Raw genomic sequence first — 25289 nt, 5'->3', positions numbered from 1 at the left:
AACTGGAGCTGTCAAGAAAAGGCTACGGAACAAGCCAGTACCTGCCGCCTACCTATGCTGCCAAATGTTGAAGTATTACGAAGGTGAAGGCATTACTTTTCAGTCAACCCTTGTACAATGAACAGACAAAGAAACTGGTACACCTGCCTAATATTGTGTAGGGCTCCGCAAGCACGCAGAAGGGCCGCAACACGACGTGGCGCGGACTCGACTAATGTCTGAAGTAGTGCTGTGAAGAAAGCATGAATACTGCAGGGCTGTTCATAAATCCGTGAGAGTACGATGAGGTGGGGATCTCTTCTGAACAGCACTTTGCGAGGCATCCTAGATATTGCTGAATAATGTTCACACCTGTAGAGTTTGATGTCCAGCTGAAGTGTTTAAGCACAGAAGAGTGTTCCTGGAGCCACTCTGTACTATTTCTGGACGTGTGGGGTGTCGCATTGTCCTGCGGGAATTGCACAAGTCCGTCGGAATGCACAATGGACGTGAATGGATGCAGGTGATCAGACAGGATGCTCACGCACGTGTTACCTATCAGAGTACTATCTGGACGCATCAAGGGTCCGATATCACTCCAACTGCAAACGCCCCACTCCATTACTGTGGTGTCACCGCCAGACACCGCACTTGCTAGGTGCTAGCCTTTAAATCGGCCGCGGTCCGTTAGTATACGTCGGACCCGCGTGTCGCCACTATCAGTGATTGCAGACCGAGCGCCGCCACACGGCAGGTCTAGAGAGACTTCCTAGCACTCGCCCCAGTTGTACAGCCGACTTTGCTAGCGATGGTTCACTGCTTACGAACGTTCTCATTTGCCGCGACGACAGTTTAGCATAGCCTTCAGCTAGGTCATTTGCTACGACCTAGCAAGGCGCCATTATCACTATTGATATTGAATCATGTACCGTCAAGACCGACGTTCATCACTAGTGGAATAAAGTTAAGTATTCCACCAGCTACGTCCGTTTTTCTAAATTCTAATTTCCTTGTCCTGGTCCAGACCTCACGCCAGCCTGCGTGAGCTAAAACGCGTGCATTTCGGCCTCCTCTAGTAACACGGTGTTGGCTCTCCTGCCAACCACAACAATTACAGAGCCTTCACCAGCTTCAACAGTCCCCTGCTGACGTGCAGAGTCCATGAATTGATGAAGTTGTCTCCATACCCGTATACATCCATCCGCTCAATACAGTCTGAAACGAGACTCATCCGATCAGGCAATAAGTTTCGAGTCATCAACAGTCCAATGAGGGATCGATGGACGTAGGCGAGGCATAAAGCTTTGTGTCGTGCAGTCATCAAGGGTACAGGAGTGAGCCTTCGGCTACAAAAGCCCATTTCGATGATGTTTCGCTGAATGGTTCACACGCTCACACTTGTTGATGGCACTTCTGTCACGTTGAACGATTATCTTCAGTCGTCGTTGGTCCCGTTGTAGCAGGATCATTTTCCGGCCACATCGATGTTGGAGATTTGGCGTCTTAAGGGATTCCTGATATTCACGGTACACTCGTGAAATGGTCGTATTGGAAAATCCCCAGTTCATCGCTACCTCGGGGATGCTGTGTCCCATCGTTCGTCCGCCGACTATAATACCACCTTCAAACTCACTTAAATCCTGACAACCTGTCACTGTAGCAGCAGCAACCGATCTAACACCTGCGCCAGACACTTGTCTTGCAAAGACGTTGCTGACCGCAGCGCAGTATTCTGTCTGTTTACATACCTCTGTATTTGAATACGCTTGCCTATACGAGTTGATCTGGCGCTTCAGTGTAGTTACGTTAAATGTCGCCCATCCCCGAATGAAGCCACGGGAGAAGTGTTTTTGTCAGAGGCAGCCATGTTGGCTGTTTTGTTTGTTATAGTAGCTTCAACTAGCTGATACCACATAAGCTTCCTTTACCACCCATATATTTTTTATTTGCTGTTGCTGGTATACAAGCTGTGTGAAATTCTCAGAAGTAAAGATGGATGAAAAAATACAAATGTAATGTATTGCGAATACATAGAAAGAAGGATCCTTTATTGTATGATTATATGATAGCGGAACAAACAGTGGTAGCAGTTACTTCTGTAAAATATCTGGGAGTATGCGTGCGGAACGATTTGAAGTGGAATGATCATATAAAATTAATTGTTGGTAAGGCGGGTACCAGGTTGAGATTCATTGGGAGAGTGCTTAGAAAATGTAGTCCATCAACAAAGGAGGTGGCTTACAAAACACTCGTTCGACCTATGCTTGAGTATTGCTCATCAGTGTGGGATCCGTACCAGGTCGGGTTGACGGAGGAGATAGAGAAGATCCAAAGAAGAGCGGCGCGTTTCGTCACTGGGTTATTTGGTAACCGTGATAGCGTTACGGAGATGTTTAATAAACTCAAGTGGCAGACTCTGCAAGAGAGGCGCTCTGCATCGCGGTGTAGCTTGCTGTCCAGGTTTCGAGAGGGTGCGTTTCTGGATGAGGTATCGAATATATTGCTTCCCCCTACTTATACCTCCCGAGGAGATCACGAATGTAAAATTAGAGAGATTAGAGCGCGCACGGAGGCTTTCAGACAGTCGTTCTTCCCGCGAACCATACGCGACTGGAACAGGAAAGGGAGGTAATGACAGTGGCACGTAAAGTGCCCTCCGCCACACACCGTTGGGTGGCTTGCGGAGTATCAATGTAGATGTAGATGTAGATGAAGCGCCCGTGGCCGGCACAGTCGCCTCGGCGGTATGAAGAGTCAAGCGCCACTCCAGGCTGTGGGTCGCCGCGTTCCGTGCCAGCGGCTTCCTTCCTTTCCGGCCTGCCGAGCACGGCGGGACTTCTTGCCGGCCGCTGGACAAACACTGCGGACGGAGGGCGCCTGCCGTGTTTGTCTGCCGCCCCGCCACCACACGCGTCACGCTGGACGCGTGTGCGGCCGACAGCGCCCCCCCCCCCCCCCCCCCCCCCCCCGCTCGCTTTTTCGGGCTGCGTCACCCTCGGGCGCGCACAACGCGGGCAGCCCTCACCGCTGCCGGTGTATCCACTTCCGGTAAGAAGCCCGCGCAAGAACTCCCCCGACCGAGAAGTGTATGGCGGTATGACGAGGCATGCCGTGTGAAACTGACATCTCTCAACAGGGTGCACCTTTCGAGCCTAATATGTGAAGCGCTCCCTCTCTCCGAGCCTCGGAGTCTCTGTGGCATCACGACCGCTGTATGAACCCACCACCCCCATCGGGATGTAGGTACGTGAGACAAATTACGTGACATGCTGCTCCGTGGATTCAGCTGGTAACGTTCATTGGCGGCGCCCCACTATTTATCTACACTGCTACATCACCAAATCAGTCTCTTGGCCCTTTCAGAGCCGGCCGATTTGGCCGAGCGGTTCTAGGCGCTTCAGTCTGGAACCGCGCGACCGCTACGGTCGCAGGTTCAAATCTTGCCTCGGCCATGGATGTGTGTGATGTCCTCAGGTTAGTTCTAGGGGACTGACGACCTCAGATGTCAAGTCCCATAGTGCTCCGAGCCATTTGAACCATTTTGAACCCTTTCAGACGCTCTGGCTACACCAACTTCCCTTATGTACTTTTCCCCAATGGAAACCCGAATTTTCAACCTTTTCATCACGTTGAAGTGCTGCCAACTGTTGGGCACCACAATGAAAAGTCAAGATAGCAGTGCGCAGCAGCTCCGACCACCAGAATACATGGATGTGGTTGGTCCGCTACATTCCACTGTATAACTGAATACTGTGGCAGAACTAAAGCTGTGAGGACGGGGCGTGAGTCGTGCTTGGGTAGCTCAGTTGGTAGAGCACTTGCCTGCGAAAGGCAAACGTCCCGAGTTCGAGTCTCGGTCCGGCACACCCTTTTAATCTGCCATGAAGTTTCGTACCAGCGCACACTCCGCTGCAGAGTGAAAATCTCATTCTGGAAACATCCCCCAGGCTGTGGTTAAGCCATGTCTCCGCAACATCCTTTATCCTTTCTTTCAGGAGTGCTAATTCTGCAAGGTTCGCAGGAGAGCTTCTGTAAAATTTGGAAGGTTGGAAACGAGGTACTAGCAGAACTAAAGCTGTGAGAACTGGGCGTGAGTCGTGCTTGGGTAGCTCAGATGGTAGAGCTCTTGCCCACGAAAGGCAAAGGTCCGGAGTTCCAGTCTCGGTCCAAAACACAGTTTTAATCTGCCAGGAAATTTCACTGTTATTGTTATTTAACATGGTAATTATTGAATGATCATTTTACTATTTATTACAATGAATATTTCGTAATTAGTTATTTTAGACCATAAAGTTATTTTACACCATAAAATGTACAAAGTATGTTTTGAAAACGAGTTCATATTTTCGTATAAATCTTGCATCTAGAATCATTTTATAAAATCACCTACGAGCGTTACAACATTAAGAAAAAATTTCCTTCCTCCAGAAAAGATTCAGGCCCGAAAGCGTTAAAAAAGGATCGCCAGCCTCGCTTTAACCGCTCGGACAGGTTTATACTCTACAAACCGAAAGCGCTGAAGCTATCTGAACACTTACAGGAAAAATTGGTTGATACGACGAGTGGAAATATCCCCTGCTTAACGGTTCACCACACTGCCTTCAATTGGCGACTAGGAATTGCCGTTGACAATTAACGTACCAAGAAACAGGAATGCAATTCAAAGTCAACACAGAAAGTTTCACTCAAAAACACTCTGCCGTCACAACACGTCCTCAGTTGCGGCAGTTTTAAAAGTCGCGCCAACAGAGTTGGGGCTGCTACAGTGCGACTCCCTGCCAGCGCGGCGTGCGAGAACGCCTGGACACGTCCGGGAGAAGAGGGTGTACGACCGAGCGAGTAACATCGGAGGGAACTAAGGAGTACCGCTGAGCATCTGCACAGGCCGGATTTGAAGCAGGCCAGGGTAGCCGTGGTCTCAACGGTGGCCAATAAGAAGAGTGTGCTGTTCGGTCAGTGGAAGTACAGCACACGCGGGGCTCATTCCTATACAGTCTGTTGGTGCCAGGTACTGGAAAGCGCGTAGCAGGACAGCGTCTTGAGCCGCGCGTGTGTGTGTGTGTGTGTGTGTGTGTGTGTGTGTGTGTGTGTGTGTGCTTGTGTTAGTTGTCACACAGTGCTTCCCTCACTTTTGGTGCAACTTGTAGTTAACTCTCTCCCGTACATGGTCAGTATTGTGTGTATAGAGAAGACCAGACAGTATCACAGGTGTGTACACAAGTTCTTAGTCTATGTTCAAATGGTTCAAATGGCTCTGAGCACTATGGGACTTAACTTCTGAGGTCATCAGTCCCCTATAACTTAGAACCACTTAAACCTAACTAACCTAAGGATATCACACACATCCATGCCCGAGGCAGGATTCGTATCTGCGACGTAACGGTCGCGCGGTTCCAAACTGTAGCGCCCAGAACCGCTCGGCGACTCCGGCCGGCTCTTAGTCTATGCAAGGGTGACTACTACCTTTTATTGCATGACTGAGTACTTGTATTTTAATCATTTCAGCTAGTTGCGCAATAGTCCTCAGTGAACGACCTGGTAATGTTACTATGCCCTTTTACCAAATGACATAAAAAACTTAAGTAAAGCATATTTGCCTGCATATTTTGGCGCTTTTCTACTAATGTTAGTATCATTACTGCAATGCTTTCCTTTGAAAATCAGTGAACTCGCGAGGGACTCCAGTCCGCACCAACAATGGAGGGTAAAGTATTGAGAATGCTAGCCACTCGTGCTGTTGTCAAAAAAGCGTACGCATGAGAATCCATGGCAGAAGCCAACAGGAAATTTGTCAAAGTCTTAACAATTAAAGCTTTATGGTTAGTTATGTATGGAGTGTAGCCATGTATGGAAGTGAAACATGGACAATAAATAGTTTGGAGAAGAAGAGAATAGACTAATGACCTCAACAGTTGAGTGCCATAGTGCTCAGAGCCAGAGCCAAGAAGAGAATAGAAGCTTTCGAAATGTGGTGCTACAGAGGAATGTTGACGATTAGATGGGTAGATCACACAGCTAATATGCCCGCATCTCGTGGTCGTGCGGTAGCGTTCTCGCTTCCCACGCCCGGGTTCCCGGGTTCGATTCCCGGCGGGGTCAGGGATTTTCTCTGCCTCGTGATGGCTGGGTGTTGTGTGATGTCCTTAGGTTAGTTAGGTTTAAGTAGTTCTAAGTTCTAGGGGACTGATGACCATGGATGTTAAGTTCCATAGTGCTCAGAGCCATTTGGACCATTTGAACATAGCTAATGAGAAGGTATTGAACAGAATTGGGGAGGAGTTTGTGGTACAACTTGACAATAAGAAGGGACTGGTTGGAAGGGCATGTTCTGAGGCATCAAGGGATCACAAATTTAGCATTGGAGGGTAGCGTGGAGGGTAAAAATCGTAGAGGGAGACCAAGAGATGAATACACTAAGCAGATTCAGAAGGGTGTACGTTGCAGTAAGTACTGGGAGGTGAAGAAGCTTGCACAGGATAGGGTAGCACGGAGAGCTGCATCAAACCAGTCTCTGGACTGAAGACCACAACAACAACAACATCGTAGGTTCACGGGCCTCGTGTTAACTGGCTCTCTGGTTCAGTGCAGGACTACATGGGTCGAGTGAGCGTTCACAAAGTGTTGCAGCAGGAGCAGCAATAGCAGCACATAGCAGGTAGCGGGTATACTCACCGAGACTGGCGGTCATGTGCTCGAGCTCTTTGGTCTTGCGCTTCCGCGGCCGGCCCTTCTGGCGCGCCGTCGTCGCGCCGCCGCCCCCGCCGCCGTTGAAGAAGCCGAGCTTGCTGGGGTCGTGGACGGGGGGCGGCGCCGCCGCGGGCGGCGTCGGGACGGACAGGGGCGGCGGCCCGGCCAGGCCGTGCGGGTGGTGCGCGTGCGGGTGGGGGTGGACGTGCGGGTGCGTGTGCGTGTGCGTGTGCGGGTGAGCGTGGCCGTGGTGGTGCGGGTGGGGGTGGGGGTGCGCGTGCGGGAGGAACTCGGGCGACGGGAAGGGCGGCTGCTGCGTCGGCGGCGGGGGCGGGGGCGGCGGTGGCGGCGGCGGCGGAGGGGCCGGGCAGGCGGGCGGCGCGAAGTGCGGGGGCGGCGCCGGCAGCGGGCCGGGGGCGGGCGCGGGGGCGGGCGGCGCCTCGCAGCGCAGCTCGTAGTGCAGCCGGCAGAAGACGGCCGCGTCGCGCATCCCGTAGTGGTCGCCCTTGGTGAGCAGCGCGTCGCAAGCGGCGCACTTGAAGCAGTGCACGTGAAAGACCAGGTCCCGGGCGCGCAGCACCAGCTCCGTGGGCAGGATGGCCGCGTGGCAGCGCGCGCACCGCCGCACGCCGAACAGCCTGCCGGCAGAGAGGGGCGCACACTCAGCGCGGCCTCGTACCAATAGTAAACTAGACAGCTACGACAGCAAAACAGTCACAGATTTAAAAACAATGTCAGGAACAAATCGGAAAAAAGACAGGGAACGTACACAAGGCAGTAGCATGACCGAAACATACTGTGAACGAACCCACAACACTGTGCAGTGGCGCACTGCTTGTGTACATTGTAGAGACTATACAATAACAAATGTTCAAGTGTGAGTAGGACTCGGGCTCCGAGGGTTATGTATAAATTTTATTATGTACATAGGCTGTTCGGAATTCCATTAACAGACTTCTCGGACCTGTAGTGTAGAGGACAAGGGGCTATTTTTAGGGAATACGGTGCGAAATTGTGATTTAGTGTGTTTCGGTGCGCCAGCCTCACGGCAAACGGCGGACGAAGGCTGGCCGGTGCGTTATGCAGGTGGCACAGCTTTGCAATAGTGTCGGTATGTGTGTACGTGCGCGGCAGCCATCAGGACGCAGCATTAGCAGAGTTACGCAGGCGCAGGCCGCGTGTGGCGCGGTTGCGTTAGCCAACTCATCGAGAACCTTCTAATAAACACGCCACCGCGTAACTGGCGGATTCAGGAGCTGTCTGCACTATTTAAGGGCATCAGAGGTGGGCGTCGACATTCGGTTCGACCGGCGTCATCCTCATCAGTGACGCTGTCTCCGAGGACCGGTCGGCGGGGGGTGTTGCCCACTGCTGCACCGGCGACTCCCGGCGTCGTCACGAGCCGCCGCGTCTGCGAGCTGGGCCGCACCTTGTGCCGCTAGCCTCCGACCACCTGCACAGCCGCTGACCGAGCTCGGCGTCGCGTTCCCCGGGCTGCGTGCATCAGCACGTCTCCAAGACGACAAGAGTGGTGGGGCTGAGCTACCGAAAATGTATTGGGAGAACCAACAATAAAGAGGAATATTGCCAAAAACAGCCACCTTCTTCTACCCAGCCACGCCCTACAACCCCGACCACGTCACCCGCTCCGGTCATCCCATTACAGTAGAGATGAGTGAGTATGTAATATGTTCAATAGGAACCTATGTCTGGAAACGTACCGTGGAAAAGGAAATTCTAGGATCGTTAGGGCATCCACTTCTGCTGAAGGAAAGAGAAAAGTCTCAACAGTTGCTTGTCCTGGTTTGCAGTAGGATAGACAGGATCATGTGCCACTGAATGTCCGTCAGTAAATGTGGTTCCAGCGTGACGATGCACCATCTCACTTCTCACGTGCGGTTTGGATGCATCTCAACAGACCATACGGTGAAAGATGGACAGGCAGAAGTGGTCCAACCGCGTGGCCGCCGTAGTCGCCGGGTTTACCTGCTGTGGACTACTACTTGTGTGTACGCTAAGTTTACAAGCTCCTGTAGAGATAGAGGAACATCTGCTGGCACGATTTTTGGCCGCTACACTAGAAAATGAAGAGACACCACGTGCGATGAAGAGTACCAGAACGCGCTTCATAGGTACAATGTCTGTGACAGCATTGGTAATCACCATATTGAGCCGCTGTTGTAATGCATAAGTACTGTTCCGTACGTACAGTATGCTGGGTTCTTTTGTGATTTTCAATAATGTAAACACGTGATGTTCAAGTGTTAATAAAAACAAATGTGATTACTTCATAAAGGGATGTTGCGTAATCTTTCCTTTCGAACTGTTACCAAATAATTGTGCTGCGTCTCGCCGTTCTTCAAGCAGAAGTGGAGTAGTTAAACATCTGGACGGAAGCCGTCGTAGGACGGAAATGGTACCTTTCCGGAGATGGATTCCTACTAAAAATATTATATACTCACTCCCCTCTACAAGTGCTAGAAGCTGGTAACGGGAATTTCCGAACACTGTGTATAGACAGTTAATCCATCCCGGGAATGAAGAGCCTATGCTTGTTATCGACTTTGATACTGGCAAGACATCGGTCCAGGAAATTCTAAGACTTTCGAGGACTAAAGTCGGATAACGAATGACAAAAGAATTATTTGTTTCGTGTGATATAATTACAAATCAACAATTTACTGATTATTTCCTTTACTTGTACTGTAAAACCTTGCTTCTTGCAAAATTCCATGATTCTAGGTCATCTGGAAGTACCCTATAGGTTTTGATGACTTGAGTTTGCTAGTATCAAAATACATGTCATAAATGGCCTAACTTTTTATTACATTGACTTAGAATCTTCAGTTGTTTACTCCGCCAAGGAACGCAGACCTTAATGTGTGGCACTCGGACGAACAGCCCTCTCCCGCCTTACATACAAGAGAGAGAGAGAGAGAGAGAGAGAGAGAGAGCAGTGATTGTCCACTTCGCAGTACTGTATAAGAAAATTTAACACGCCCGTTTATTGTAAAAATACACACACAAATGTGGAACTGATTTTTAACAACCACTCTAACCGAGGTACACAACTTATAACCACACAAAAAAGATGTTTATGTAGCCGTTGTGTGTTCGTCCCTGTATTACTTGACCACAGTATTATTGGACTTGGGATTAGGGCGTTTCGTTCGGCTTGTCGTCGGTCAGAGGGTAATCGGGGTTGACAGTATACACACAACTGATCTGCAAGCACTAACCGGGTGATACCTTTTCCTTATTCACATTTCTTTACTGCAACGTTACAGCGTGTTTCCAGTAATGGCCAAGTGCAGTTATAACGTAACTGAGTTATACATGTGCATCTGTTTTGTTTTCATGTTCGACCTGGCGTCTCATGTGAACTTTGTTTAGGGACTGGATTGTGAATCAATTCCGTTAGTTGCGACAAAGGGCTTTTCTTCATTTACTTGTAATCCGATGAACCTCCTGCCAAACACTTAATTGTGAATTGCAACTTGCGTGTCGGAATCGATTACGTTTCCCGCTATTCCTCTAGCCCATTTCGTGAATAATACGCTACATGTTTAAGTAGATGAATATATATTACGCTCCTAAAAGCTGATGCTGACGTAGTGTGATTGTTTTACCTAACACTGATCATGCCAGTCCAATAATAAAAAATAATAAAGTCAGAAAGTTATCCTATATCCATATGGTGCGATTTGCTCCATTTAAGTACCTAAGGTTATATTTTAAAAATGACTCAAGTTAGTTTACGCATCCTTCAGCGGCAACGCGATTCTTTTCGTAATGTTAATAAAATATATTCAACGGAAACATAGGTAAACATAATGAAAATAACACACAAAAGTTACATATATAAATTAATAATTGTAATCTTCGACTATTGCTACTCTGTAAAGTGATTTAAGCCCACTATTTTCAGTTTTACCCCAGCTACGTACTTTCTTAAACTTGCTATACTTCAAATGTATGCAGTTACAAAATAGCGGCACGACTGACAGACACGCTGAACTTCAACATCATAAACAGAATCTCGTGCCCCCATTATAAAGCTACATATACACTCCCCAAGCCACAGTAGGGAGTACGAGCGCTATCTAAATGTTTGGTATTTAACACGTAAGACGTGCACAACGAACGTTAAAGATTTCGTCTACCAAGATTCGAAAGATCTATCTCCGAGTCGAACTCTATCACACAAGGGTAACTCCTTGGGCAGTGGATACCACGAAACATAATTTCGGCCGCAGAAGTCATATGTGAGAGATGATCTTGACAGCGTCACTAGAGTACGTCAACATGTTTGAGTACAAATGGGCGGGGGGAGGGTGTGGGAGCGGGTTGTCGGGTAACACAAGGAGCACACATTGAAGGACTGTAGACTGACAAGAAAAATATGTACGAGATTCACGTATTAAGTGAGAGAAAAATGACTGATTATATGACTCTGCACTCCCCCGAAACTCTCTTATACGCATGACGTATACGCCAAGTGTACGAAGGTGACATCGTTCATCGAATACAGGTTCTGTAAATTCGTCCAACAGGATTTCATGATACCTACATTGTGTTTCTTCCAAGGATTTCCATTTAAATTCCACGAGTATTTGTGTTACTCCGAACTGTAACTACCCTGGCAGCGCGTTTTTAGATTCGTTCGATTTTTGTTGTGTCATGACTGCTTGATAATTTCTCCAAATATATACTAAGATGGTATCTGTTCTCTCGGACATGTCCGAGAGAACAGATACCATCTATATATATATAAGGCTCACCGGCCACTTTACCATATTCTTCTTCTGTGCGAATGCACAGTGCCCGAACTCTTACGGGAATCGGCAACGCACCGCGAGTAAGGAGTATAATGGGCGGGGGCACTACGAATGTAGTGCGGGACAATACGTTGAAAATGTGGGTTTCGCGGGAGGCGTGCCAGAGATAAATCCCTGCAGTCACGCTATCCTCTGTGTCCTCGGTGGGTCAGATGGATCGAGCGTCTGCCATGTAAGCAGGAGATCCCGGGTTCGAGTCCCGGTTGGGGCACACATTTTCATCTGTCCCCGTTGACGTATGTCAACGCCTGCAAAGCAGTTAAGGGTGTTCATTTCATTTTAATTACTCCAAAAACTGAAACAATACAGCTGACCGCACTAGAGTCTTATTTGCGATTTCCTTTACAAAGCATTTCAGTTTCCCAGAAGGTTTGCCACAAATACGTTAACCATTCTCCTTCCCTAATACTGCTTTTAGGTGACTGTGCCAATTCAAATCCTGTCTTACTGTTAATATCACCCCGAAATAGTCTGATTCCAAGTGGTTCTTCTTCTTCGAACTCAAATGGCTCTGAGCACTATAGGACTTTACATCTGAGGTCATCAGTTCCCTAGAACTTAGAACTACTTAAACCTAACTAACCTAAGGACATCACACACATCCATGCCAGAAGAAGGATTCGAACCTGCGACCGTAGCGGTCGCGCGGTTCCAGACTGCAGCGCCTAGAACCGCTCGGCCACACCGGCCGGCTCTTTTCCTTCGCTGCAGACATTTTTATTAAGCTTCGAAACTGCTGCAAAAGTCATGTGGTCTAATTTCCAATCTCCATCGTTACTTTTTTATGAAGGTGGTCACTGATATTGTATCCCTTCATTAGGAAATATTACGTTCGCACGTCAGTCGTAAACGCGCTGTCAACAGCTGGTTACACGGCAAAGAGAAAGCATGAAAGAGCTGCTCCGACGCGGAGTGGCTCGGCGTCGGGCTGTCAGATTAGAATGAGAAGTGAAAAGGGAGGCGGGGGAAACGGCCAGCCGCAACCGCCAGCCTGTGTTTCGTCAGGCGGGTAGCAAGTAGCCGGCACCCTGCAGAGCGGCCGGCGGCCAGCAGGTAGGCTGCGATCGCAGCACGCCGCCGCCACTGCCACCGCCGCGATTTAGAGCAGCTGTCTGCCGGCTCGAGACTGCATTTGCATACGTCCGTCCTATCGGCCGCCATCTGCCTCGTAAACCTGCGGCTGCTGTCCACTGGCCGATCTAGGAGCCAGGACCCCCGCGTACCGCAGTTTCCGCACACCTGTCGCCTTGCTGTCGGACACTGCTCACTTTCGGCCTGCTCAAAGTCCGATTTAAAGTAGTCGCAATCTGACAGGCAGCGAGCTGGCCTGCTGCCGCCAGGAATACACCAATGGCAGCCCGGTATTGTCTGTACCGACTTTACTGCCACTGGCTGGCTGGCTGGTTGGGGGAAGAGACCAAACAGCGAGGTTATCGGTCTCATAGGGTTAGGGAAGGATGAGGAAGGAAGTCGGCCGTGCCCTTTCAAAGGAACCATCCCGGCATTTGCCTGGAGCGATTTAGGGAAATCACGGAAAACCTAAATCAGGATGGCCGGACGTTCACAGAAATTCTGTGTTGATGACGTGATTGCACAATTGCGTGCAAATTCTCGTCAGCCTACACATGTTGATTGTGAATCGAGGAAGTACAGTACATACTGACGAAACTAAAATGAGCTCCAACATGGAAATTAAGCGTTTCCGGACACTTGTCCACATAACATCTTTTCTTTATTTGTGTGTGAGGAATGTTTCCTGTTATTATGACTTTTGAACACTACTAAGGTAAATACATTGTTTGTTCTTTATCAAAATCTTCCATTTGCTAACTATGCCTATCAGTAGTTAGTGCCTTCAGTAGTTAGAGTCTTCTACTTAGCTGGCAGTATTGGCGCTCGCTGTACTGCAGTAGTTCGAGCAACGAAGATTTTTGTGAGGTAAGTGATTCATGAAAAGCATAGGTTATTGTTAGTCAGAGCCATTCTTTTGTAGGGATTGTTGAAAGTCAGATTGCGTTGCGCTAAAAATATTGTGTGTCAGTTTAGTGATGATCAGAATAAGTAAAGAGAGAGTAATGTCTGAGTACGTTCAGTTTTGCTCAGCTGTTTAAAAATCAAATAACGTAACGGGTTTATCAGCACAGTAGTTCACTGATTTTTCTAAGTGGACGTTTCAGAATGATTACAGGCATTACAAACGGCTGTAACTTCAAGGCGATACATCGATTATAATTTTAAAAAATTTAAAACAAAGTTCATTTTTTCCCATACCTTTTATAAGTGGTCTATACCGTCCATATGACTTCTCTTGATTACACGGACAACATCAAAACGATAATGCCTTCCACACCATACAGTCTGAAGTATGTAAGGAGCGATAGAGGGCGAGCGCCTTAGAAATGCGTATTTTAATGTCTAGAACTGTTTTCAACAAAGAAGGCAAATACTCAAGGTCCTTCTGATAACCCCACAGAAAGTAAACAATGGGTTTCAGGACCGAGGATCTCGGTGACCAAGAGCAGAATACAGAGCTTTCGTGTCCACTACAACCGATTTCACATTTCTGGAGATGTTGGTTTAAAATTGTGCCAGCTTCCATACTCGATCTTGTTGAAATATTTAACCCGTGGAATCGGTATCAAGCTGTGGCTTGTACATGTCCACTCACTGTCTTGCTATTCAGTACGCTAGCGCAATGGTCAAAATTTTTATGAAGTATCGCTATGTATTAAATAGTTATAACCGTTTGTAATCGCTATCTTAATTTAGAACTGCTCTGTGTTTCAAATGAAGGCACAGCACAACATTCACAAATGCTCTGAAAGAATGTTTTGCATGCCTAGTTTAGGGTACTTCATAATCCTGTCAAAATAATATACAGAAATGTTCCTGACATCCTAACTTATGAAGTGAATTTTGTGTTTTTTATGCGTCGCATTGTTGGTCCTGGTAAGATTTCGTGATTAATTGCATTGGGAATCTCTCTATTTTCGTATGAGAATCTCCCCAGGAAACAAACACAATGTCTGAAAATGAAATATCGGTCTTGATTTACAAATAATAAGCAAAGACAAAGCCTTGGCTGACAGTTAAAAGAACACAAACAGACGTCCTGATAAGCGTATTATGGGCATTTTTCGACGTCGTAACAGTCGCCTCACCGTTAGACGGTTCACGTCAACACTGTTTCACATCTGAAAGACAACAAAACGCGAAAGATAAAGAACAGTGTGTACTGCTTTCGAGACATTTATGTTTTCTACTCTATATTTGTAATCCAAATAAATGTTTGTTCTAAGCTTTTCCTTTGCTTTTAACTCACTGCAATAGGTGAAATTTCTCGTGTGATATTCGTCAAGGGCATGGAGTGTGAATTTTGCTCTGGGTCCTATATGCAGCTTCGACCGCGGGTACTTTAATGTTGAAACTAGATTTGGATTTTTTACAAGACGAATTATCTTCCAAAACTTCTCATTCTTCTCTTTTAATTACCTTTGTCAGCTTGAAGGGACATTCATTCTTTAGGCTGCGTTTTCATGCTGAAACAAACATCGCCTCAGGGCCTCATTCAGACGTCTGCGCTTACAATATTCGAAAACGTAGCTTTAGTGATTGTGATGGCAGGGTCCATACAGCCACAGTAACTCACAGAGACTGATGTTCCCAGCTGGCCAAACGTGGCATACGCTAGAACGTTTTATTTCAGTTTTGACTTCAACATAGCTGCTCTAAATTCTGACCATTGCTATTTAGCAACGTAACTTTCCGATTTATCATAATTTCATTCCGATGAAGACACCCTTAGTAGGCATCGAAACCTAGGACAATGTACCTACCAGTTATGTGCAACCGGTTGGCTGTGTAATCCTATGTTGGACCTCACAGAGTACTTATCTCAGGCGGTACGATACAACGTAATGTAGAGTAAGGGAGCTCATCTTTTTTACGATCCATACATTATTAAATACAATGTCAAAAATAGTTCTTTTGTTTGTACTCATAGAAGCGCATGTCTACGCTGTTTGCAGCAAAGATAAAGATGCAAAACGGGGAGAAATTCTCAGGGACGACCCTGTTGGGTGAGCATATGCTTATGTTATCAATGAAGTGATCATCCGTTGTCTAACCTTAGTGTCTTTCCACACATGTTTACAAGTGTTGCACTACGTAGGATCGCTTTCCACGTAGAAACTCAGGCTTCCGTAGAAACTACGTGGGACGTACAGATAGGAAAGGAATATCTCCGTATTACACACGGCGCTCGTCAGAAGTTGAAAAGTGGCGTGTCTGCTTGCAAACGCATAACATTCTGTGAACTAAGCACCCGCTTGTAGAAGTGAAGGATCAATAACCGAAGCTCTACTTGAGGGCGGAGGAACGAAGACTGGAGTTTACCCTGCTATCGTCGGCAGCCTTATGCGAAACGGAGCACAAACTCCGATACGATGAGGATGGTGGAGGACTTCCATCGGTACCTTTCCAAAGATAGCACCCTGGCTTAAGCCTCGAAAGAGCGGATAAACTTGTACTGCATGGTCGGATGGAAATTTGAAGCTCGCTGCCTACGAATGTGAGCCCATGGCGTTACCAGAGCGCAGTCAGACTCGGTTCCGTGAATACCATCACACTTACAAGGCTCTTGCAGCGCGTGTGTTATGGTTTCTTACGTCTGCCTCCTCCCAGAAGCGTGGCGCGACAACCAACAGAAAGCGTCGACAGGCAATGGACGACAACTCACTGATAACTAATGAAGCTGTTAGCCACGAGTGAATAAACAAGCTCCGGAATGACGGCTGGTTGATGCGGCACTCTTTTCTGGAAAGAGGGTCCGTTATCAACGTCACCACAGGGATAATGAATCACGCTAACCAGTGATAAATTCATAATTTTTTTTCTGCAGCCATCTTGACCTCAGCCGTGGGGCGCAATATTTCCGGCCTCCTAAGGAAGGGCTAGTAGGTGAGCTATGCGTCATTTTAATGTGTTGCCGCTATCTGAACGCACAAATGTAAGAGTGCGGCGCTTCGCAATCAAACGTATAGTCGTTGCCATTTTCGAAATGAGAAACCTAGCTACAGTTCATTAATAAGAGCATCCAAACTCTGCGTTTGAACAATTTGAAGCTTTCCTTGTCTCCGTAAGATATATTTCATGTAAACTCCATTTACTGAAAGAAATGTAATTTACCCACATTATAAAATTACGTCCCTCTACGTAACCTTTTGGCTGCGTTCACGTTACGTGCCAGAACGGCTCTGTACTGTATTTTCAACGGAAGAAACAAATTAAAGTATTTCGTTCGGGCCGTTGAGTTTTCCCCGTGTTAAGTCGGGTGAAGCCTGAGCCCTATTCCCGACAAATGCCAATTTGAGAATTAAACATCCTTAATTCGACTCAGTTTTACGTTTCTACGCTCGCACGCAAACGTCGGTGTGCCCATTCAGGAAATTTTCAAGAGGTAAAGAGCGTTAAGAACCTAGGTCGCATAAATTGAATGATTTAGAGGTCCCCATGTGATTTATTTGCAGAGTTCAGGAGGAGGATTTCTTTTACCATTGTCTCCGCTAAGTAGTACTATATAGCACGACGGTACAAAAACTGCCAACAGTAGTTTCCACCTTACGATACATATCTTCACATCCTTGGGCTGCAGCCACTCAGAATCACGTCAACTGACGGCTCTAACACGCGTATAAAATGCATTTCGTGAGGGTGAATTTTTAGCAGTTCTACTATTGTTTTCTTATTTACAATCTCTCAAAACTATTCGCATTCGTTTTAGACTAATAAAAAGTCAATATAATGAGTAAAATTAAGATAATAACACGTACGCACAGAACAGAAAAGATAATTTCTGTTCTTTTTTCCTTAATTGTAGGTCATATCTGATAGCATGCTCCCACGTGCTTCTACCAGCATCCTGTCGACGTTAAAGAACTTCGCAAGGAAGCAGGAAACGGAAATTGAGGATTCGACATTCCGCTAAGGTATTAAAAAATGTGGAGGCTGAAGTGCTCTTTGTGCACCCAAACCGTAAGAACTCTTTGGAAGCAGAGTTTGCGGAGAAAATAAAATGTCTGAGGTAGTTCTGCTTCACGGAAGAGGAGGAAAGTTTGAAAGTTAAACAGGGTGGAGGGGAACTTGCAGCGATAGCTTCCTCAAGTAAAATGCGCAAGAGAGAACATCGGGTAAAAACAGACATTTTTTTTCTAACTCGTTACTTCTGCGTCGGTTAGAAGACGGCATTTTCCGTGAAATATTTTCTTTTTTTAATTTTTTTTTTCGCAATCGATTTCATACTTCGATTAAACTTGGTAATCAGCCTGAATAAAGCGAAAAACAACGCAATGTCTGGTGACATAGTTTCCCAGTTACGTAGTTCTGTGCGTATCATGGAGTCCAGGCTACTGCTGGCTGAATTAATCGAAAGCTCTTTAAGCAGGAGTGATTTTAACAAACAAATACTCGACAGTGAAAGCAACCGTTTAACCAGAAGTGAGCCAGAAGAAGTATCATAAATATTTAAGGGTTGGTCGTAAGTTAATATGGAAGTTAAGAGTTGCGAAGAAGTATACGTCTCCATCGATTTCATTATTGGATTTTATGTAGTGGGGAAATGGCGTACGTACGTTTCAGGTGCTGACTAAGAAATTCACTGACTGATATGAAGAGCTGTGGTATTGTTCTGATGCCACTGATCTCGCAGGAGATGGAAAAATGATCATTTACGTTGACAAACCTCTGATTCCATACCTAAGAATAAATACAGAAAGAGGACATCACGAACTATCTTTCTTCTTCTTCTTCTTCTTCTTCTTCTTCTTCTCCGTCTTTCGTTCTGGCGAGTTGTGGGCCACGTTATTTCGACCGTGTCTTTCTTTTACCTTTAATACGCATCCACAACACACTCATTCGTTTTCTGCGGGCCTGCTTTCTTTCTGTCTTGTCAGTTTTCTACTTTGCGTTTTCTCTGAAATGCTAGTTTATTCCAAGTTCCTTCTCGAATAGGTCATGGTGTTGGATGACTTCATTCGTGTTCCCTACTACTTGGAGACTCCGCTCAACCTCTGTGAAACAGGTGCTATTGATATTTTTGTGTAGATAATAGGTAAGAATAAACTTGCTCACTACATTCTGGCTCATTCGCGCTGTGTGTCCATAGAAGTTAATCCTATTAGCTTGGCGTCGACCACCTTTCCACTTGCCAGTACAATTCGCCGTTGTGCCGTCTTATAAACTCAGTTTTCTCTTTTACTGGGACTAAGATCTTCCTTAAAGTATTTCTTTCCTTGGCTTCTAACTTCTCGTTCCGACCTTTCCTATTCAACGTGAGGCATTGTGCAGCGCTTTTCTTTATTTGTGTGTGAGGAATGTTTCCTGAGCGTTTGGCCGTAACTTTCTGTAACACCCTGTATAGTCTGCGGCTGCGAGGTCGGCTTCAGTTCACCACCAGTAATGGAGGGTGAAGCTTCGACAATGCCAGCCACTCGTGCTGGCGAAACGTGAGAAAAATCATCAGACGAACATCGGCCGAAGAACACGAGGCAGAAGCCAACAGACAGTTTGTCAACAAGTGGCCACGAAAGCCATAACAATTTTGCAGTGTCTGAGTTATCGACATTTCTTTCGTTGTTTTTCCGTGATTTACGGAAACAGTGAGACTTTTGTTAGTAAAAAGCACATTTTATTACGTTTCTCTCACTTCTGACAAGTTGTAAACAAACTCTTTCGGCTTCCTGTATTTCCTGGCTGTGTTCTAGAGAAGGGTGTGGCACTGTGGACGATTTACGGTCACCGTGTCTTCCTGCCGTAAAGCACGTCGGGGAACTGGCCTCGGGGAAGCGCGTCAGTTGACAATAAAAAGTAACGTTACATATGGCGACAGCCGAGTCGTCGCCGACAGCGGCGAGTTACGTCTGACGCACGCCGTCTGCTTATGACGAGTGACAGCCGCGACAATTAATTTAGTCAACAACGCGGAAAATACCGTCCCCGGGGCCAGCGCCGGGCCCGGCCGCGGGCACTTGTTGAAGTCTGAATTAGGCGAGAATCCCGGCGCCGTAAAGCCGGGCAGTTGATGGGCCGTCAGGGGCCGCGCACGCGCAGATAGCCATCAGCGGCGCCCGTAATGGCCGCTCTAAATTACGCCGCGCCAGTCGTCGTCACCGCGGATCAAATTACTCGCGCGGTGGCGGGGGGGAGAGCAACCGCCGCAAAAACACCACCGGCGGAAAATTAAATCGCAATTGTCTCTGTACGCGAGAGCAATTAGACGAGTACTTTACTTCCTTTTTTTGCGTCTAACGAACGCGGGAGCAGGTTGTTCTTATCCCGTTGGGTAAGCTCGTCAGAAGTCGTGGGTCGCGACGTCACAGCGACGCCGCACGATAGCGTCTGGTGAGTGCTACTGCCGGGGGCGGAGTACAGGAACACGGCAGAGCAGCGGGCGTTCAATTAAGATCGTCCACACGTGCATTTTATCTGCACAAGGGACCGCGCAGCTGGAGATGCAGATAAGTCGCCGCGTAAGGTCTGCGAAACTACTATATTACAACTGAGTGAAGAGGGAACATGCAGTTGCGGCGCTGAAGAAAATGACTTTACTGTACTGTGCAACGACGCAAAGAGGTTAAATGAGATTGTACTTTGTCTCTCCTGCAGATTACACAATTCAAATACTGATCTGTGATTAGGCTTTTTTTTTCAGTTTCTAAGTTCTTTCGGCTGTGGCTATACAGGGTGCTCCATTGATAGTGCCCGGGCCAAATATCTCACGAAATATGCTCCAAACGAAATAACTACAAAGAATGAAACTCGTCTAGCTTGAAGGGGAAACCAGATGGCGCTATGGTTGGCCCGCTAGATGGCGCTGCCATAGGTCAAACGGATATCACCTGCGTTTTCTTAAATAGGAACCCCCATTTTTTATTACATATTCTTGTAGTACGTAAAGAAATATGAATGTTTTAGTTGGACAACTTTTTTCGCTTTGTGATAGATGGCGGTAATAGTCACAAACGTATAAGTACGAGGTATCAGGTAACATTCCGCCAGTGCGGACGGTATTTGCTTCGTGATACATTACTCGTGTTAAAATGGACCGTCTACCAATTGCAGAAAAGGCCGATATCGTGTTGATGTACGGCTATTGTGATCAAAATGCCCAAGGGGCGTGTGCTATATATGCTGCTCGGTATTCTGGACGACATCAGCCAAGTGTCCGGACCGTTCGTCGGATAGTTACGTTATTTAACGAAACAGGAAGTGTTCAGCCACATGTGAAACGTCAACCACGACCTGCAACAAATGATGATGCCAAAGCAGGTGTCTTAGCTGCTGTCGCAGCTAATCCGCACATCAGTAGCAGACAAATTGCGCGAGAATCGGGAATCTCAAAAACGTCGGTGTTGAGAATGCTACATCAACATCGATTGCATCCGTACCATGTTTCTATGCACCAGGAATTGCATGGCGACGACATTGAACGTCGTGTACAGTTCTGCCACTGGGCACAAGAGAAATTACGGGACGATGACAGATTTTTTGCACGCCTTCTATTTAGCGACGAAGCGTCATTCACCAACAGCGGTAACGTAAACCGGCATAATATGCACTATTGGGCAACTGAAAATCCACGATGGCTGCGACAAGTGGAACATCAGCGACCTTGGCGGGTTAATGTATGGTGCGGCATTATGGGAGGAAGGATAATTGGGCCCCATGTTATCGATGGCAATCTAAATGGTGCAATGTATGCTGATTTCCTACGTAATGTTCTACCGATGTTACTACAAGATGTTCCACTGCATGACAGAATGGCGATGTACTTCCAGCGTGATGAGATTTCTCGTCTGTACAGATTCTTTGAGCGCCCTTTACTCTCTCCAGCGTTTGCACCCATCAGATAAAGTAACCCAGACTATCCAGGACGGCCTCCTCCAACTACAGCGGCTGGGGAAGGAGGTGTCTTTCTGCCGGGTATTGGGCACATGGGAATTCTGGGGAATGAAAAGGCTGATCGAGCAGCTAAGGAGGCGTGTCGTGACCGTCTGGTCTTTCAGTGTCCTATCCCCCTGCATGCCCTCACCTCACTGTTGCGGTATAAAGTCCTGTGTCGCTGGGGACATGAGTGGCTAGAGGTGACCGACAACAAGCTCCGTGCCGGCAAGCCCACAACTCGGCCGTGGCGTACTTCCATCCAGCCACGTCGACGTGGTTTATTCATACGACAGTGTAACAGAAATGCTTGTAGAACGTGAATCAGCGTTACAGGAGAAAAGGCGACGTTGTTCTCGCAGTTCATTGGATAAATTTAGGGAATATTTATCAGACAAAGACTGTGCGATCATCCTGCTGCCGTCATCGGTTATCATGAGAATAAGGTTATGGCGCACACAGACCGCCATGTTTTCCTCGCACAATATACAAAAACGAGGGAGCGCAAAAATGTAATGCCTCCGAGTTATTTATTTGAAAACTCCAGACGCATTTTAAATAAAACCAATGTTATTAACATTCTACATCTTCCTTTTTCATGCCTTCTGCCGCGAGAGGGATTCGTATTGTAGAATTTAACATGGCGGTTTGTTGGTTGGTTGGTTGGGGGGGGGGGGGGGGGTTAACCAAACAACGACGTCATCGGTCGTAATGGATTAGGGAAGAATAGGGAAGGAAGTCGCCCGTGCCCTTTCAAAGGAACCATGCCGGCATTTGCCTGAAATGAATTACGGAAATCGCGAAAAATCTAAATTGGGATGCCAGAATGAAATTTTCACTCTGCAGCGGAGCGTGCGCTGATATGAAACTTCCTAGCAGATTAAAACTGTGTGCCTGACGGAGACTCGAACTCTGCACCTTTACCTTTCGTGGGCAAGTGCTCTACCAACCGAGCTACCCAAGCACGACTCACGACCCGTCCTCGCAGCTTTAGTTCCACCCGTACCTCGTCTCCTACCTTCCAGACTTCACAGAAGCTCTCCCACGAAACTTGCCGAACTAACACTCCTGGAAGAAAGGATATTGCGGAGAATGGCCGGACGCGTCCTCCCGAATGCGAGGCCAGCGGTTTGTAGCATAACTAAGTCGGTGATTGAGAAACAGCGTACTGCAATCGAGTTAAGAGTTCGAACAGTTCGTACACGCATCGAGTGCTCTCTTCCTAAACATGGTAATGCCAGACCACACACGCTTTGGACACATAGTCCCGACTTGGCCATATCCGATATTTCTGTGCCTCCAAGACTTAGAACACCTTCGACGTCTTCACTTTGAAAGCGATGAATCGGTGCACGCAGATGTGAAGTTCTGGCTCTGTGAACAGACTCAAACATTCTACAGTGACGGTATCAACAAAATAGGGTGTCAGGGAAAAATGAGTTCTTCAGTAGGATAATTTTGTTGAAAAACAAGTATGCAGGCATGAAGAATAGAGACGTAGGATGTTAATGACTTTTGTCTTATTGAAAAAAAATTTACGAGTTTTCACATAAAGAAATTCGGAGGCTTTACTTCTCAGCATGTCTTGGTAGACTGAGGCCTAGCACGACAGTCCAGAAAGTGTTGACACTGTACTGTGTTAATGAAAAAAGAAACACGTTAACACAGTAGTTTTAATGCTTCAGGTGTTACACAGTATGCCTCCCCTCACATAAGTACAAAGCTCAGAATGTCCACACGAATGTGAAATTTTTTCAAAAGTATTTATTTTGGATGTCGTTTAACTCACGCTTCATATCGGCTTGAATGTCGGCTATGTCGTCACAGCGTTGACGCTTCATATAAATTTCCGCACTTCGTCGTTTTACGATAGATTCATATTGAAAATACGAAGTCTCGTCACGGAATATATTTTTTCCCCAGGCTTTTCCACGTTGTCCATTGCACTAAAGTCGCGCGAGGCATCTAGGCGTCATTGTTTTTCTTCGGGATTCAAGGCTGCTGAATAAATGTTTAAGGAGAGCAAACATCTAAGGTAACCAGTCTCCTACTCACACCAAGGGATGGAATAAGTGTACTCTGTCTATGTATAGGCTAAATTCTGTGTGCTATGTTGAGAAAGTATACTAATTGTGTAGCGTGTATTTGAAGCGAGTCGTCGAACATGGGAGCTATCGCAGTATTCACCTAGCGGTACGAGCAAAACGGTCTAAAACCACTTCCAGGCTGCCCGGCACGCCAATACCTCGCCGTTAATTCGCCGGAAGGATTCGATCCGGAGCTGGCATACCTCCCCGTCCCAAAAGCGGTGGCGTTAACACGCGCGGCTACCCAGGCGGGTGGGAGACTGTGCGGGGAAAACTTTGCACGCATTTTTCTCTTCTTCAAAACATTCTTGAACAATTAATTTAGAGACTTTGCTGCACTGTGAATTGCGACAGAACAACTTTGACATGTCACGGTCGCACGTGTACTACTTAACACTGGCTGATCAGAAGTGACTGGTGCAAGGGACCCCTGTTGTTTACAGGTGTTAATTCTCAAAAATGTTCAAATGTGTGTGAAATCTTATGGGACTTAACTGCTAGGGTCATCAGTCCCTAAGCTTACACACTACTTAATCTAAATTATCCTAAGGACAAACACACACACCCATGCCCAAGGGAGGACTCGAACCTCCGCCGGGACCAGCCGCACAGTCCAGGACTGCAGCGCCTCAGACCGTGTTAATTCTAGCTGCCGTTGTAGTTACTGCGCTGAAGTCAGTTATACGCCAGGAATAAAATCAGTCTGGGAAAGTTTTGGACAGACGCTGTTAAATCGCTAGTTTTGGTGCGAATTACCCTCCGCCAGGCACTGTGCATTCGCTTGCGTAATGAATTGAAATCGTCTTATTAGCGCTGTTGAACAACAGACTACCGTATATCGTCCAATTAGAAAGCTAAATTCACTGTAGTAGGTTTCAGTCAGCAGAAAAAGTTATGATGGTGTGAATGCTGGTAGCTACTTCCAACATTTGTTGCCCAGTCTACAAGCAGAAGTACATTGTTCTGACAACGATTAGACTTTCTCCGATAAAATTGCGCGCGGCGATCTGCAATGTATCGCGCCGATGACCTTACAAGGCGAACGGCGCTCCACTTTCCCTGAGTTACGGGTCACGAAGTCCGTTATAACATCTACCGGCGATGTAAAAGACGGTGTCAGCCGCTCTCGCATTTCAGAAACACGCGTACAGCGCCGTGAAAGGCCGCAAGCGGGAAGGAGAGGGAAATGTAAAGCAAAATAAAACGTATTAACGTCAGAGGAGAGAGAAAATAAGGCCGGATAATGGTTTTACGGCGGCAGTAACTTATCGGGCGGGCTGACAGCAGATGGCCCGGTCGGCTGCGGCGCCGGCAGTAGGGCGAGATAACATCGGCACACACGCGGCGGCGCGCCGAGGCGCGGACTCGTACTTCACAGGCGCGCGACCGCCGCCGTGCGTGTCGGTCACGTGCTCACACGAGCCCGCCGCACACACACCACATACGCGTCAATAAACCCTCAGGTGAGAGCGACTCAGGTGTCACCCAGCCCCAATGAACTGGTCGCCAGGCAGCTCGAAACGAGACAGGTACCGCACTCTTTCCTCCAGCAGTTGGAAAGCTCACCGCACTCGGTTTGCAGGTCAGAGGCTACGAACATGGTCGGAAACCGCACATCACGTTATTTCCACGTCTTTTTACACTAAAGCGCCATGCGTATTCGAATACAGAGAAATCTAAAGAGGCAGAATACGGCACTGCCACGGCACCCCTATATAAGACAACAAGTTTCTGGCGCAGTTTCGGCATACTCTACACCTCC

At 47.3% G+C, this 25289-nt stretch overlaps 1 protein-coding gene across 1 annotated transcript in view; it reads right to left on the bottom strand.

Moving 5' to 3' along the window:
* The window catches only part of LOC124795588 (protein apterous-like), a 322294-nt gene that overhangs the window by 115710 nt on the left and 181295 nt on the right, over positions 1-25289 (bottom strand). Inside the window, exons 3-5 of the mRNA XM_047259659.1 lie at positions 7067-7304; positions 6928-6976; positions 6652-6795 (exon numbers count right to left, since the gene is read on the bottom strand). Of these exons, the coding sequence (XP_047115615.1) occupies positions 6652-6795; positions 6928-6976; positions 7067-7304 (431 nt within the window). The remainder of the gene's footprint in view (positions 1-6651; positions 6796-6927; positions 6977-7066; positions 7305-25289) is intronic.

The sequence above is a fragment of the Schistocerca piceifrons genome, chromosome 4, assembly GCF_021461385.2.
Source record: "Schistocerca piceifrons isolate TAMUIC-IGC-003096 chromosome 4, iqSchPice1.1, whole genome shotgun sequence".
In the NCBI taxonomy this organism is placed as follows: domain Eukaryota; kingdom Metazoa; phylum Arthropoda; class Insecta; order Orthoptera; family Acrididae; genus Schistocerca; species Schistocerca piceifrons.
Note: the sequence above shows the minus strand (reverse complement) of the source record. Positions and strands in the feature narration are given on the sequence as shown.